Raw genomic sequence first — 14,447 nt, forward strand, 5'->3', positions numbered from 1 at the left:
CGTATTGGAGCCGTCAGTAAACTCAGTACGACGGTTTAGATGGAAAAGGTCTCTGAACAATTCCACTGTGGGCTCCTCTTGAAAGAACGCCTCACAGAGCACTTGGAAGTGACACATATTTGTAACAGAATTGGGGCCAGTGTCTTGTGGATGGAGTTGGAAATCGGCCAAAACATCCCGGTAAAATTTAGAACCGGGCGGCTTAAAGCCCCGAGCTAAGTGATCTATGAAAACAACAACCTCTCCTTCTTGAGGAGTGGGAGGGCATTCTTTGCCAAGAGCCCTCCAATGGATGGTATCTTTGCTGCCTAAAGTGCCGATCAGGACTAGATCGTCCAGCTGAGCCTCTGTGATGCGAGAAGGAACCCAATTGCATTCATATACTTGCTTGGCCATGATGGAATCTACAAGGTAGAAGATCCCGGTTCAAAAATGCATTTGATCAAGGTACATTGGTATGTGCAATGTTAAACCAGAGACAGAACTATCTGAACCGGAGTTTTATGAAGCAACAATATCTGGCGGTTCAACAAGGGGACTAATGGTATATACCGGTTTGGCAAAAAATTTCTACAAGGTTAAACCGCCTGGTTTAAACATTGAAGCAGATGAGTAAGTTTATAGAAACAGATTTCGTAAGATTTCTCTACAGCGATGGATCTGAAGCAAGTTCAGAAAAAAGATAAATATTCAGAGGTCCAAAAGGAGCAGTACCGAATCAATGAGCAAGACGTACATACAGATCTATGGTTTTGAGATGTGTAAGTGAAGGCGAAGGGTAAAACAGCTACCATTGCACAGAATAAAGATTTGTGGAGTCATCTAAAGATCTATCGTATGAGCAAGGGGCAGACGATGAACACTGAAGAACTGTGAAACCCTAGGTCAGATCTGCGGGGGAAAGGATAGAAGATTTACCGGAGCTGAGGAAGACGCGGAAGGTTGCCGCGATGCTCTGGTGCGCCCAGTTTGATGCAGCGGCCAAGGTTGAGGCAGAGGTCGACGGCGGCGGCGGAGCTCCGAGGCTGGCGACGCGAGGAAGACGAAGAAGAAAGGCACGAAGGGGAGAAAAGAAATGACCCTTCGGTCCTATTTATAAGGCGAAAGAACAGGTGTCAGGCGCGACAATCAAGGGGCCACGAAACGGAGCTGTCGCCTCGATTTCCGCAGATCTATTAAACAAAGAAGCATAATGGATAGCTTCGTTATGACAGGTGACTTCACTCCGGTTTACAGCGATCAGAGAAGATGACATCATGGCGGTTTACCAATTTATGAGAAGATGTTGAAGATGAAGCTTTTGTTAAAGGATTGACATGAACCCGTTCAAATCAATCTGGGGCCTAATGTTGGGGATATTACTGCTGGGTGTAAACCGGCCTATCTGGGCCGGGTCAACTTCATCAGTAGTTCCAGAGTGATAAAGCCCAAGAAGGCAGATGAGGGCCTAAGGCCCGTAGCCGGTTCAAGACTTGTAGCTATAAACCGGGATTTGTACATAAACTTCTACTGTAAGTTAGGAATAAGGAGAGACCAACCCGGAATATGAATATCGACCGGTGTTAGGACTCTGTGAGCCGACGGGTGTCACCCGTGTATATAAGGGGATGACCCGGCGGCGGTCCAGAGATAGACAACAACTCGAGACATAGGCGAAGCTTGTTTGCTCCCTAGTCATCGAAACCCCATCAATTCCATCACAACTAGACGTAGGCTTTTACCTTCATCGAAGGGGCCGAACTAGTATAAACTCTCTTGCGTCCCTGTGTCCGCTTTAACCCCTTCAAGCTAACCCGTCGCGATGGCTCCACGACTAAGTCCTTCTCTAGGACATCTGCCGTGACAAAGCCACGACACGTAGGGTCCGCACGCTTAACGTTCAATGACGATATGTACTGTGAGTTATGTGATTTGATGTACCGAAGGTTGTTCGGAGTCCCGAATGTGATCACGGACATGACAAGGAGTCTCGAAATGGTCAAGACATAAAGATTGATATATTGGAAGGTTATGTTTGGACATGGGAAAGGTTTCAGATAGGTTCGGGCATTTTCCGGAGTACCGGGGGGTTACTTGAACCCGCGGGGGGGGGGGGGGGGGGTTAATGGGCCTTAGTGGAAGAGAGGAGGAGGCGGCTAGGTGGAGGCGCGTGCCCTCCCAAGCCCAATCCGAATTGGGGGGGGCTTTCCTTCTCTCCCTCTTCCTCTTTCCTTCCCCTCCTAGTTGGACTAGGAGTCGGTCCCCCCCCCCCCTGGGGCGCGCCCCATGAGCCCGGTCGGCCCCCTTCTCCCCTCCTTTATATACAGGGGAGGGGCACCCCATAGACACACAAGTTGACTACTTAGCCGTGTGTGGTGCCCTCCTCCATAGATTTCCACCTCGGTCATATTGTCGTAGTGCTTGAGCGAAGCCCTGCGTCAGTAACTTCATCATCATCATCACCACGCCATTGTGCTGACGAAACTCTCCCACGGCCTCAGCTGGATCAAGAGTACGATGGACGTCACCAAGCTAAACTTGTGCAGATCGCGGAGGTGCCGTGCGTTCGGTACTTGATCGGTTGGATCACGAAGACGTTCGACTACATCAACCACGTTACTAAACGCTTCCGCTCTCGGTCTACGAGGGTACGTGGACACACTCTCCCCGCTCGTTGCTATGCTTCTCCTAGATAGATCTTGCATGATCATAGGTAATTTTTTTGAAATACTACGTTCCCCAATAGATGTACCATTCATGATGAGGGCATTCCAGTGCCTCCTATTGTTCCCATGAAGGAGGAGGTGAAGCCCAACTTTAGGACTCCTCCAAGTTAGAGGCATGCCAAGGGGTCACCGAACCATGGTAATTCTGTCGATTGCTTTTTTAGTTATTTATTTTATTCCAGGCCATGTTATGGGTCAATTAGGATATTTATTTGTGTGTTTCGATTTGGGCCTGTCCAACCGACTTGGTTTCTAGTCTCCTATATAAAGGACCCAACTTTGAAGGTTTAGGGGAAGTTTAGATTTCGAGTTGTGTCTCGGGGTGAAGCATCCCTCCGGGGACGGCGCCGCCGCATATCTAGATTGAATAAAGTTGCGTGAAGGTTCTTGTGTGCATCAAGAATTATCAGGATGAGGTTTGAGGCATGTTTTGATCATCGTCATGTTGCTTGCTGGATTCGTTCCTCTTCTTCAGGTTGCGTTCATTGCATGATTGGAAGATTAGATATTTGTTGATTCGCCGTGAAAGATTGGGTCAAAACCTTTGGATCATCACGTTGATCCTTATCAATTCATCTTTTATAGGACTAAGGAGAATCAACTGTTCAAATGGATCTGGAAGACAGCTAATAGGCTCAGACATAAAATATTTTCCTGGCTGCTGCTTCATGACAGAGTTAACACCAGGAATCTGCTTAAGAGAAAAAACATGCACCTGGAGTGCTATGAATGTGTCTTCTACAATGAGAATGCCGAAGAAACCTTGAGACATTTGTTTTGGGACTGCAATTTTTCTCAAGATTGCTGGAACAACATTGCTCCCACTAGAATACTGGGCATATCAAGTTTTTATGATATCATGCTCATACACTCTTCACTTCCTAAAGGAATAGCTTTGGATATTATTATCTAAGAATGTTGGAGAATTTGGACTCAACGCAATGGCAAGATCTTCAAGCAAGAAGTGATGCTGGAAATTCAGGTTCAAGGAAGATTTGATGCTTGTGCATTATAGAATAAAGGCAAAACATTTGATGTGACTAAATGAATGGATTACTGCACATCTGTGATGTTGGTCAGCGCAATCAGATCACCACATTGGTTTCACCATGTTTCCTAAGCAAGGCATTAGTTGGCTAGAGATTAGTCTTTATTTTTTACTTTTTTATTTTCTATATATATTATTGTAACGTTTTGTGATTTGATGAAAATTACCGTAGAACAGTTGTTCTACAATCTGCGGGTCAAAAGCAACAATTTAATTGAAGTGGAATTGGTCGATTTATAGCAATTCCATACTCCAAGACATAAACCAAATGGGTTTAAACATGTTTGCCCTAAATAGGATATTTCCAAGTTCTTAACATGCATGATTATGGCATACAGTATACTCCTTTTTTCTGAATTTTTTGTTATATTATTACACATATTTCTTAGATCATCAATTGTATGGCGCAAATATATTATACTTATTTTTTCTAAATTATATATGATATTTTATGGTTGGAAGTCCTACTAGAAAATAAGCTTAATGGCTATACACTGACATTGCTGTAAAATAAACTGTACACTGACATTCCCTTAGAAAAAGCTATACACCGAGATGCGTGCGAGCACGTGCGGACCCTGTCTAACTGCAATACAGGAGTATCATCACCAGAACCCTGGGCCCGCCTTGCCAGTTGCCATGCCCAAATCACCCGATAATATCTCCCGCAACTTCCCCCCAACACGACGACCATTTCTTTTCCATACTTCCACACCTCACCAGACCAATCCCCTGATCCGTCTCTCTCGTCGCCCGCGGCGGCGGGGGCGGTGGCGCGCGGCCGTTGACCCGATGACCGGCGGAGGCGGAGAGGACGTCCCCGCGGCGAGGCGGCGCCCCCTGACGGTGCTCCCCCTCGTCGCGCTCATCTTCTACGACGTCTCGGGCGGGCCGTTCGGCATCGAGGACTCTGTCCGCGCCGGCGGCGGCGCCCTGCTCCCGCTCCTCGGCTTCCTCATCCTCCCGGTCCTCTGGTCGCTCCCTGAAGCCCTCATCACCGCCGAGCTCGCCTCCGCGTTCCCCACCAACGCCGGCTACGTCGCCTGGGTCTCCGCCGCGTTCGGCCCCGCCGTCGCCTTCCTCGTCGGCTTCTCCAAGTGGGCCTCCGGCACCCTCGACAACGCGCTCTACCCGGTGCTCTTCCTCGACTACCTCCGCTCCAGCGGGCTCGCCCTCGCGCCGCCGCTCCGCTCGCTCGCCGTGCTCGGCCTCACCGCCGCGCTCACCTACCTCAATTTCCGCGGCCTCCACCTCGTCGGCCTCTCGGCGCTTTTCCTCACCGCCTTCTCCCTGTCCCCGTTCGTCGCGCTCACCGCGCTCGCCATCCCCAAGATCCGCCCTTCCCGCTGGCTCGCCGTCAACCCCAAGGCCATCGACCCGCGCGGCTACTTCAACTCCATGTTCTGGAACCTCAATTACTGGGACAAGGCGAGCACGCTCGCCGGCGAGGTTGACGAGCCGAGGAAGACGTTCCCCAAGGCGGTGTTCGGCGCCGTGGCGCTCGTCGTCGGCGCGTACCTCATCCCGCTCCTGGCAGGCACCGGCGCGCTGCCATCGGAGACAGCGGCCGAGTGGACGGACGGGTTCTTCTCCGAGGTCGGGCAGAGGATCGGCGGGCCCTGGCTGCGCGTGTGGATCCAGGCCGCGGCGGCCATGTCCAACATGGGGCTCTTCGAGGCCGAGATGAGCAGCGACTCCTTCCAGCTCCTCGGCATGGCCGAGATGGGCATGATCCCCGCCGTCTTCGCCCGCAGGTGATGAATCTCGAAATCCAATCTTCCCGCGAAGAAGAAACCAAAAAAACATGTCTCATCTTCCCGCGATGCATTGTCTTACACGCAGATCGCGACACGGGACGCCGACGTACAGCATCCTCTGCTCGGCGACGGGGGTGGTGGTCCTCTCCTTCATGAGCTTCCAGGAGATCATCGAGCTCCTCAACTTCCTATACGGGCTCGGCATGCTCGCCGTGTTCGCGGCGTTCGTCAAGCTGCGTTTCAAGAACCCGGACCTGCCCCGGCCGTACCGGATCCCGCTCGGCTCCGTGGGGGCAGCCGTCATGTGCGTCCCGCCCGTCTTGCTCATCGGCACCGTCATGTGCCTCGCGTCGGCCACGACCATCGTCGTCAACATCATCGTGCTCGCTGTCGGGGTCGCCATGTACTTCGGCGTCGAACGCCTCAAGGGCAGCGGCTGGGTCGAGTTCCTGACGCCCGTGCCGTCCGACAGCTTCCACGGATCGTCGTCCGACGACGACGTCGAGGATGTCCGCGCCGTCCTCCTCCCCGCCGGCGTGCCCCACGCCCAGGAGGAGGAAGTGGCAAGCAAGGCCGAGTAGCGCGCGCGCGGGGAGAGGCGGTCGCAATTTGTACCTAGACACATACTGTACGTACCTAGTACAGTTGCTGTACAGTAGGTTCAGTAAATGGGTATATTTGTCATACACCAATTCCTTCATGCCAGAGTTAGTTGAGTTGTATAAACCCCCGACTTTTCAGGGTGATCATTGTAGTTGCTTCATGTTTGGGATTCGTTTCAAGGGTTTGAGCTCTGGATCTCGATGCAGAGCGCAGTGGGTTGATTGACTGAACTGAAATACTCTAGTTTTCAGTTTAGCTAGATTTCAGTCATCTGACTTTCCTAGTTCGGGTTAGTCGATTTTTGAATCATGGAAGGAGAAGGAAGGGCCTCACCAGAAAGAAAGAATGGGCTTCGGTCATCACCCCATTATCTATTTTAAGGTTCAGGATGGGGGCGGTGGTAGCCGGCGGTGGCGGGGGGTGATGGTGGGGCGGTGGCCGGAGAAAAAGCTCGGCGTGGGAGGGCCCTAGAGGGATGGCCGGGGCGGCGGAAGACCGGTGGCGGGGGGTGGTTTAGGGGAGGGCGGCGAGGCGGTTGAGGGAGCGCTGCCGGCTGCAGGAGGCGGCAGCTGGCGGCCGGCCGGTGACAACAGGCGGCGTGCGGGAGGAAGAAGAACACCCGAGCAATCTGTTTCTGGGGAAGTTGTTGGGAGGAGGAAGACACAATCTGAGCCGTCCGTTCTCTATCCAACGGTTCAAATTCATCCCAGCCAAATTGACTGATTCCAAACGAGATTCAGTCGACTGGCTCCTAGCCATTCCCAATAGTTTTTCTTCAGCAAAGTGCATGAAGATTGTCCTGCAGTCAGGTTCCATTTAAAGTGCAGCACGTATATACTCTGCAAGACTCAACGACAGCAAACATGTTCCGTTATGCTATTCCAGAGCCAGAGTCTTTTTCTATCGGATTCACATCACAGCAAAAAAATATAATGAAACGAAAACTTCTTCTGAGAATGAAAGCTCACCATACTACACACGTGACTCGTGCAGATGGAACACACAGACAGAGAATTCCACTGCCAACTATAAATGGATCAGATGATGGGCTTTTTTTTTTGAGAGAATCAGATGATGGGCTTGTGTAGATGCACGTCACCATCGGCTTGCTGGAGAGTGGACATAAACGTGCCGCGCGTGGTGAGAGGGCTCAAATAAGTCGTCCTCTTGGACGGGATCAACACCGTCGGTTCCTTTCCGCTGGAATGCTGAATCAAATACTGAAGCGATTGCAATCGGAGCCCCTCCCATTGCACTTTTGTCTCCTAGTATAAGTTTGTGTGGGATTTTTTATAGAAAAAAACAATATCGTTCCTTCTTTGCCGGGTTGTGCGACGCCGAGTGGTGGTAGGTTCAATTGTTTGAGTGAGCAGAAGTTGTGTTTCGTCGGCAAAGTGCGGATAGATTGTGATGCGGTCAGCTTGGCTCTTCGGTAAAGTACTAGTACTAGCACGAATCTTCTGTTCTGTAAGACTGATAGATTAGACTGCACTGCTCACCCTTCCTATCTTTTCTTTCCTTAATCCCTTCCTCCTCCATGCATGTTTCTCTCCGGTACCTGCCATCTCACGGCTAACTGATGTTACTTTGGAAACATTTGTTTCGTAGTAGTAGGTTTCAGGCTTTTTCGGGACTGGAAAATGGATTAAAATGCAAACCGGATAAAGAACCAGTCGTATGATCGGCACCGTATGAAGCTGGAAATACTATTGAACTGCACACGCGTGAGTCGTGCATATCGGGATCAGCGGGATCAGATGGACATGCACGCCACGGATGCGTGTTGCCGTCGGCTTCGGCTCTCTCGTCGTGGCTCAGTTAAACCCATTAAGTTATGGGCGATGATCTGCGCCAGCGCACCGGCCCAACTATTGGACCGGTCGAACGCTAGCCCCCCGATGCAGCGAGCTGGAACCGTTCGATCTGGCAACTCAACCCCCCACTTGTTCTGCTTCCTTCGCTCAAAACTTCCACAAAAACACCCCCAACCCTGCAACCAATCTTCCTCCTCCCGCCGTTGTGCGTGTGCACCCGGCGAGCTCGTCGCTCCCTGCCCCCTGCGGTTGCAGCATCTGGTGCGCCGGGCCCCTTTGTCCTTGCCGTAGGCGTCGCCGTCTCGCTGGCCTCCATTGATATGCATCGTACCTATAGAAACTCCGGTGGTCGGTTGAAACAAAATCGAACAACGCTTCCAGCAAAACCAAACTTAGGTCCCAGCAAAAACCACATGAAACATTTGAAAGCTCCGCAGTCCGATGAAGTAAAAAAATATATCTATTCCAGCAAAGAAATACATCGGTTCCAGCAAAAACAAAAATTTGGTTCACCAAAAAAAGACGCATCAGCAAAAACGCCCGCTCCCTCTTGCAACTCCCCCAGTCACCAGTTGTAGCTCCGGTGTACATGGTTGCAACTCCCTGTGTTTGAACGACGTTGGATGCATCCCTCCTCGCCGCTGGATGCAGCTTCCTCTAGCGAGGTGTCAACCTTGCAGCACCTCCACCAACTGGTTCCAGCGAATCGGGACACCGGTTCCAGCAAAAACAAAAAGAGTTCATCAAATCGAATGGGGATGGTAGCAAAAAAGAAAGGGGTTGTAGCAAAAAAAAGGTGGATCCAGCAAAAGAAAACCTGGTTCCAGCAACCCTCGGCTCCAGCACAAACTCGTCGCCGCCGCGACTGATTGCTGGTTGGTCATGGCGACTAGAGAAGCTCAGGCTGCAGTTGCCATGGAGAGGGGGCGCGTCCAGTTGCCAGCGGACAAGGCCACGAGCAAGCCCCTGGCTGTGGGCGGCCATGGAGAGGGATGCATCCGGTGCAGGTGATCCGCGCACGATTCAAAACGAGGAGCATCGAGTTGCCAGCGGCCACGGCGGCGAGCGCACCCCAGGCTGTGGGTGAATGGGGAGGAAGATGCGACTGGATATGGAAGTGGATGAGCAACGAAGGGATAAGGAAAAGAAGGCCCGCGGGTTGCGGGCGGTGCGTGGGCCCCAACATCCACACATTTGATCCCCTATGTGGAAGACTTGGCTAAATAGGCGCTTCGATCGCTAATAAACCGGGCGATCCGTGCGTGACTGGCTGAAGCTTCGGCCGGTCCGCGGCTACAACCTTTTCCCTTAAGTTATGCATGAAGGGCGACCAACCAGTTATGTCACGTGGCGCAAGCTGATTGGCCGTAGTGAGAGTTTTTTTGTAATTTTTTTAGATGAAACTAAAGATTATCTTTTAAATGTATATTCTTTCTTTTTAGATGGAGATAAGGACCTTTGGTGTTTTTTAAATGAAGGGTTATGCAAAATGGGCTCACAGGTAGACAATGGTGTTATTTTTTTTATTTTTTTAGATGAATGTGAGGACTTTTTTTCTCTAAGATATTTTTTTAGACAAAGGCGAGGATGCTATGTATTTAAAAAAAAATAGAAACATGCGCATAACTTCTTTTTAAGCGGCGCCACAAGGTGGTGCCCCAACCACTAGTGTTTATCATCTTCGGAGGTATCAACGCTGTCAGTAGCCATGGACACCGTCGCTTAATCAAAATGCCGGAACTGCTTTCGGTCCATCACTAACAGCATCTCTAGCAGATCTCATATCTCTTCGTCCCCTAATTCTCAGCGTTGACTATATATGTTATATGTATATTGTGTATGAACCCGCCTCCTAGTTTCTTGTATAATTGAGATCTATGGCCAATCTTTATACATCATATATACATGCATATGCACGGAGAGTAATACATCATGCAATCATAATATAATACATGATACCAGTTTCTTAGGTTTTTTTCTCCCTTCCCTCGCCGCCGCCGCCACGCCGGCCGCCGCCGCTCGCACGCCCTCCACGCCGGCCGCCGCTCCTCCCTCCACCCGCCCGCGCTGCGTCCGGCTGCTCCTCTCTTCCCCAGCTGCGTCCCCGCTTCACTCCAGCCCGATCCAGCCGCCCGCCGCCCATTCGATCCCGCTCGCCCAGCCGCCTGCTGCTACGCTCACGTACACAAAGCTAGCTTGCATGTGGATCGATTCTCCCGCGGTCACCCCGTATGTACGTACAAGTGCATGTACGAACCGTCGGCTGCCGATATGGATCGCTCGAACTCTCTCGCCAAAACACACGCGAATATAGTACGCGGACAGTGCTCGACCCCGCTCGCCCGGCCGCCTGCTGCTACTACCCGCTCGCTCCCGCCCGATTCAGCAACTCGCCCGCCCGCGTGCGCCCGAGCCAGCCGCCAGCCACCACGGGCGCCCAAGCCGCTGCTGCCGCACGCGCAATCCACCCGAGCCACCGCGCGCGTCTGTTGCCACTGCTGCACCGAGCCGTCCGAGCCGCCCGCGCCAGCCGCGTCGTCTGTCGCCGCCGTCGGACTAGCGATGGCGTCAACCAGTCCATTCACTGCTGCCTCTGCCGCCGCACCGCCGGCGCCCTCCGGCCAGCCCGCCGCCGCGTCGCTGCTGGCGCCCTCCGACACGGCCCCCCACGTGCCCGTTTCCATGTACGGGGCGTACGGGGCTCTGCCCGCGTACGGGTCTCCCGAGTATTGATGGAGTCGTCAGCGAGTCAGCACTCGTCCGTTGGGCAGCAGCCCGACGACGCCCAACATCTGTCAGCGGTCCCATAGGTTTTTTCAGTGGACCATCCGGCCTATCCGGCACCGCAGTTGCCGCCGGGACTGCTCTCCATACCGTATGGGCCTCCTGCCCCTCGTGCGCATCATGCGTACTACGCGGCTCCGCAGCCGTATGGCGAGTACCCACCGTCATAGATGAGCAGCGGTTACGGCTTTCCCATGGCGTCTCCGTCCCCCTCGCCGGCCTGCCGCCGGCGCGCTGGGAACCGGTGCTCCTCACCGGGCTGCATGCTACTCCTACACCGAACAACTACACTGTAGGTAGTGATTGGTACATGGACACCGGTGCCACGTCTTATATATTTGCTCATCCTGATAACCTTGCCTCCTTCACTCCTGTCTCCACCGTCCACCGCATCATTGTCGGCGACGGTTCCACATTCCCTATCATACATGTTGGGCACACTTCTTTTCCTTCTACTTCTACGCCTTTATCTTTGTCTAACATACTTGTGTCTCCTCATCTTATTAAGAATCTTATCTCCATTCGTTGTTTCACTCATGAAAATTCTGTCATTGTTGAATTTGACGAGCTTGGTTTTTGTGTCAAGGACACTTGAACTAGGATGGTACTCCACCGATGTGACAGCCTCGACGAGCTCTATCCGGTGCATTCGCCCTCCTCCTCCACCACCACCACCGCACCGGTCGCTTTCTCCACTGGAGTTGATCTCTGGCAAGCTCGCTTGGGCCACCCCAACCCCGTCACACTTCGTCATATTCTTACGAGTTTGAGTTTCAGTTGTCATAAGATTGAGGACCACCTGTCATGCCTGTCGTGTTAGCAAACATGTTCGCCTCCCGTTCAATAACTCCACCACCATAGCTTCTTTTCCTTTTCAGTTGATCCATAGCGATGTGTGGACCTCTTCGGTTCCTAGTAATTCGGGCTATTGATATTTGTAGGGAACGCAATAATTTCAAAAAAAAATCCTACGCACACGCAAGATCATGGTGATGCATAGCAACGAGAGGGAAGAGTGTTGTCCATGTACCCTCGTAGACCGTAAGCGGAAGCATTATGACAACGCGGTTGATGTAGTCGTACGTCTTCATGATCGACTGATCCCAGCACCGAAGGTACGACACCTCCGCGATCTGCACACGTTCGGCTCGGTGACGTCCCACGAACTCACGACCCAGTAGAGTGTCGAGGGAGAGCTTTGTCAGCACGACGGCGTGATGATGGTGATGATGATGCTACCGGAACAGGGCTTTGCCTAAGCACCGCTATGATATGACCGAGGTGGATTATGGTGGAGGGGGCACCGCACACGGCTAAGAGATCAATGAGCAACTTGTGTGTCTATGGGGTGCCCACCTCCCCCTTATATAAAGGAGTGGAGGAGGGGGAGGGGGCCGGCCTCCTAGGCGCGCCCCAAGGGGAGTCCTACTCCCATCGGGAGTAGGATTCCCCCTCCCTACCTAGTTGGATTAGGAGAGAAGGAAGGGGGAGGAAGGAGGAAGGAAAGGGGGGCCAGTCCCCTTCCCAATTCAGATTGGGCTTGGGGGCGCGCCCCCTCCTTTGCTCCCTTCTCCTCTCTCCCACTATGGCCCAATAAGGCCCATATACCTCCCGCGGGGTTCCATTAACCTCCCGGTACATCGGTAAATGCCCGATCTCACCCGGAACCATTCCGATGTCCAAATATAGTCGTGCAATATATCGATCTTTATGTCTCGACCATTTCGAGACTCCTTGTCATGTCCGTTATCATATCAGGGACTCCGAACTACCTTCGGTACATCAAAATACACAAACCCATAATACGACCGTCACCGAACGTTAAGCGTGCGGACCCTACGGGTTCGAGAACTATGTAGACATGACCGAGACACGTCTCCGGTCAATAACCAATAGCAGAACTTGGATGCTCATATTGGTTCCTACATATTCTACGAAGATCTTTATCGGTCAAACCGCATAACGATATAGGTTGTTCCCTTTGTCATCGGTATGTTACTTGCCCGAGATTTGATCGTCGGTATCTCAATACCTAGTTCAATCTAGTTATCGGCAAGTCTCTTTACTCGTTCCGTAATGCTACATCTCGTAACTAACTCATTAGCTACATTGCTTGCAATGCTTATATTGATGTACATTACCGAGAGGGCCCAGAGATACCTCTCCGACAATCGGAGTGACAAATCCTAATCTCGATCTATGCCAACTCAACAAACACCATCGAAGATACCTGTAGAGCACCTTTATAATCACCCAATTACGTTGTGACGTTTGGTAGCACACGAAGTGTTCCTTCGGTATTCGGGAGTTGCATGATCTCATAGTCATAGGAACATGTATAAGTTATGGAGAAAGCAATAACAACAAACTAAACGATCATCGTGCTAAGCTAACGGATGGGTCAAGTCAATCACATCATTCTCTAATGATGTGATCCCGTTAATCAAATGACAACTCATGTCTATGGTTAGGAAACATAACCATCATTGATTCAACGAGCTAGTCAAGTAGAGGCAAACTAGTGACACTCTGTTTGTCTATGTATTCACACATGTACTAAGTTTCTGGTTAATACAATTCTAGCATGAATAATAAACATTTATCATGATATAAGGAAATGTAAATAACAACTTTATTATTGCCTCTAGGGCATATTTGCTTCAGTCTCCCACTTGCACTAGAATCAGTAATCTAGATTATATTGTAATGATTCTAACACCCATGGAGTCTTGGTGCTGATCATGTTTTGCTCGTGAGAGAGGCTTAGTCAACGGGTCTGCAACATTCAGATCCGTATGTATCTTGCAAATCTCTATGTCTCCCTCCTTGACTTGATCGCGGATGGAATTGAAGCGTCTCTTGATGTGCTTGGTTCTCTTGTGATATCTGGATTCCTTTGCCAATGCAATTGCACCAGTATTGTCACAAAGGATTTTCATTGGACCCGATGCACTAGGTATGACACCTAGATCGGATATGAACTCCTTCATCCAGACTCCTTCATTTGCTGCTTCCGAAGCAGCTATGTATTCCGCTTCACACGTAGATCCCGCCACGATGCTCTGCTTGGAACTGCACCAACTGACAGCTCCACCATTTAATAAAAATACGTATCCGGTTTGTGACTTAGAGTCATCCAAATCAGTGTCAAAGCTTGCATCGAAGTAACCGTTTATGACGAGCTCTTTGTCACCTCCATATACGAGAAACATATCCTTAGTCCTTTTCAGGTATTTCAGGATATTCTTGACCGTTGTCCAGTGATCCACTCCTGGATTACTTTGGTACCTCCCTGCTAAACTGATAGCAAGGCACACATCAAGTCTGGTACACAGCATTGCATACATGATAGAGCCTATGGCTGAAGCATAGGGAACACCTTTCATTTTCTCTCTATCTTCTGTGGTCGGGCATTGAGTCTGACTCAACTTCACACCTTGTAATCATCATTAGTGCCATGGATATTCAAGGAATTCATACTAACAACATTGCAATCATGCTCATCATTTAAAGGTTTAGTGCCAAACATTTTAATGCATTCTTCTTCTAGCATTTTGGCACAATTTTCGGAATCCTTATTGTCATGAAAGATATTAAAAAGATGAAGCATATGAGGTACCCTCAATTCCATTTTTTTCTATTATAGACTAAACTAGTGATAAAACAAGAAGCTAAAAGATTTTATTGCAAGATCTAAAGATGTACCTTCAAGCGCTAACCTCCCCGGCAACGGCGC

General features: G+C 50.7%; 1 protein-coding gene across 1 annotated transcript; it reads left to right on the plus strand.

Annotated features, from left to right (window-relative positions):
* Window positions 1-4,427: 4,427 nt before the first annotated feature.
* LOC125508010 (putative polyamine transporter At3g19553) lies at window positions 4,428-6,277 on the plus strand. The gene is made up of 2 exons (XM_048672554.2): window positions 4,428-5,507; window positions 5,596-6,277. The coding sequence occupies exons 1-2, from the start codon at window positions 4,546-4,548 to the stop codon at window positions 6,089-6,091; spliced, it is 1,458 nt and encodes a 485-aa protein (XP_048528511.1). The 5' UTR covers window positions 4,428-4,545; the 3' UTR covers window positions 6,092-6,277.
* Window positions 6,278-14,447: the final 8,170 nt, after the last annotated feature.

Source organism: Triticum urartu, chromosome 5A (genome assembly GCF_056163025.1).
Source record: "Triticum urartu cultivar PI428250 chromosome 5A, HENAU_Tu73, whole genome shotgun sequence".
In the NCBI taxonomy this organism is placed as follows: domain Eukaryota; kingdom Viridiplantae; phylum Streptophyta; class Magnoliopsida; order Poales; family Poaceae; genus Triticum; species Triticum urartu.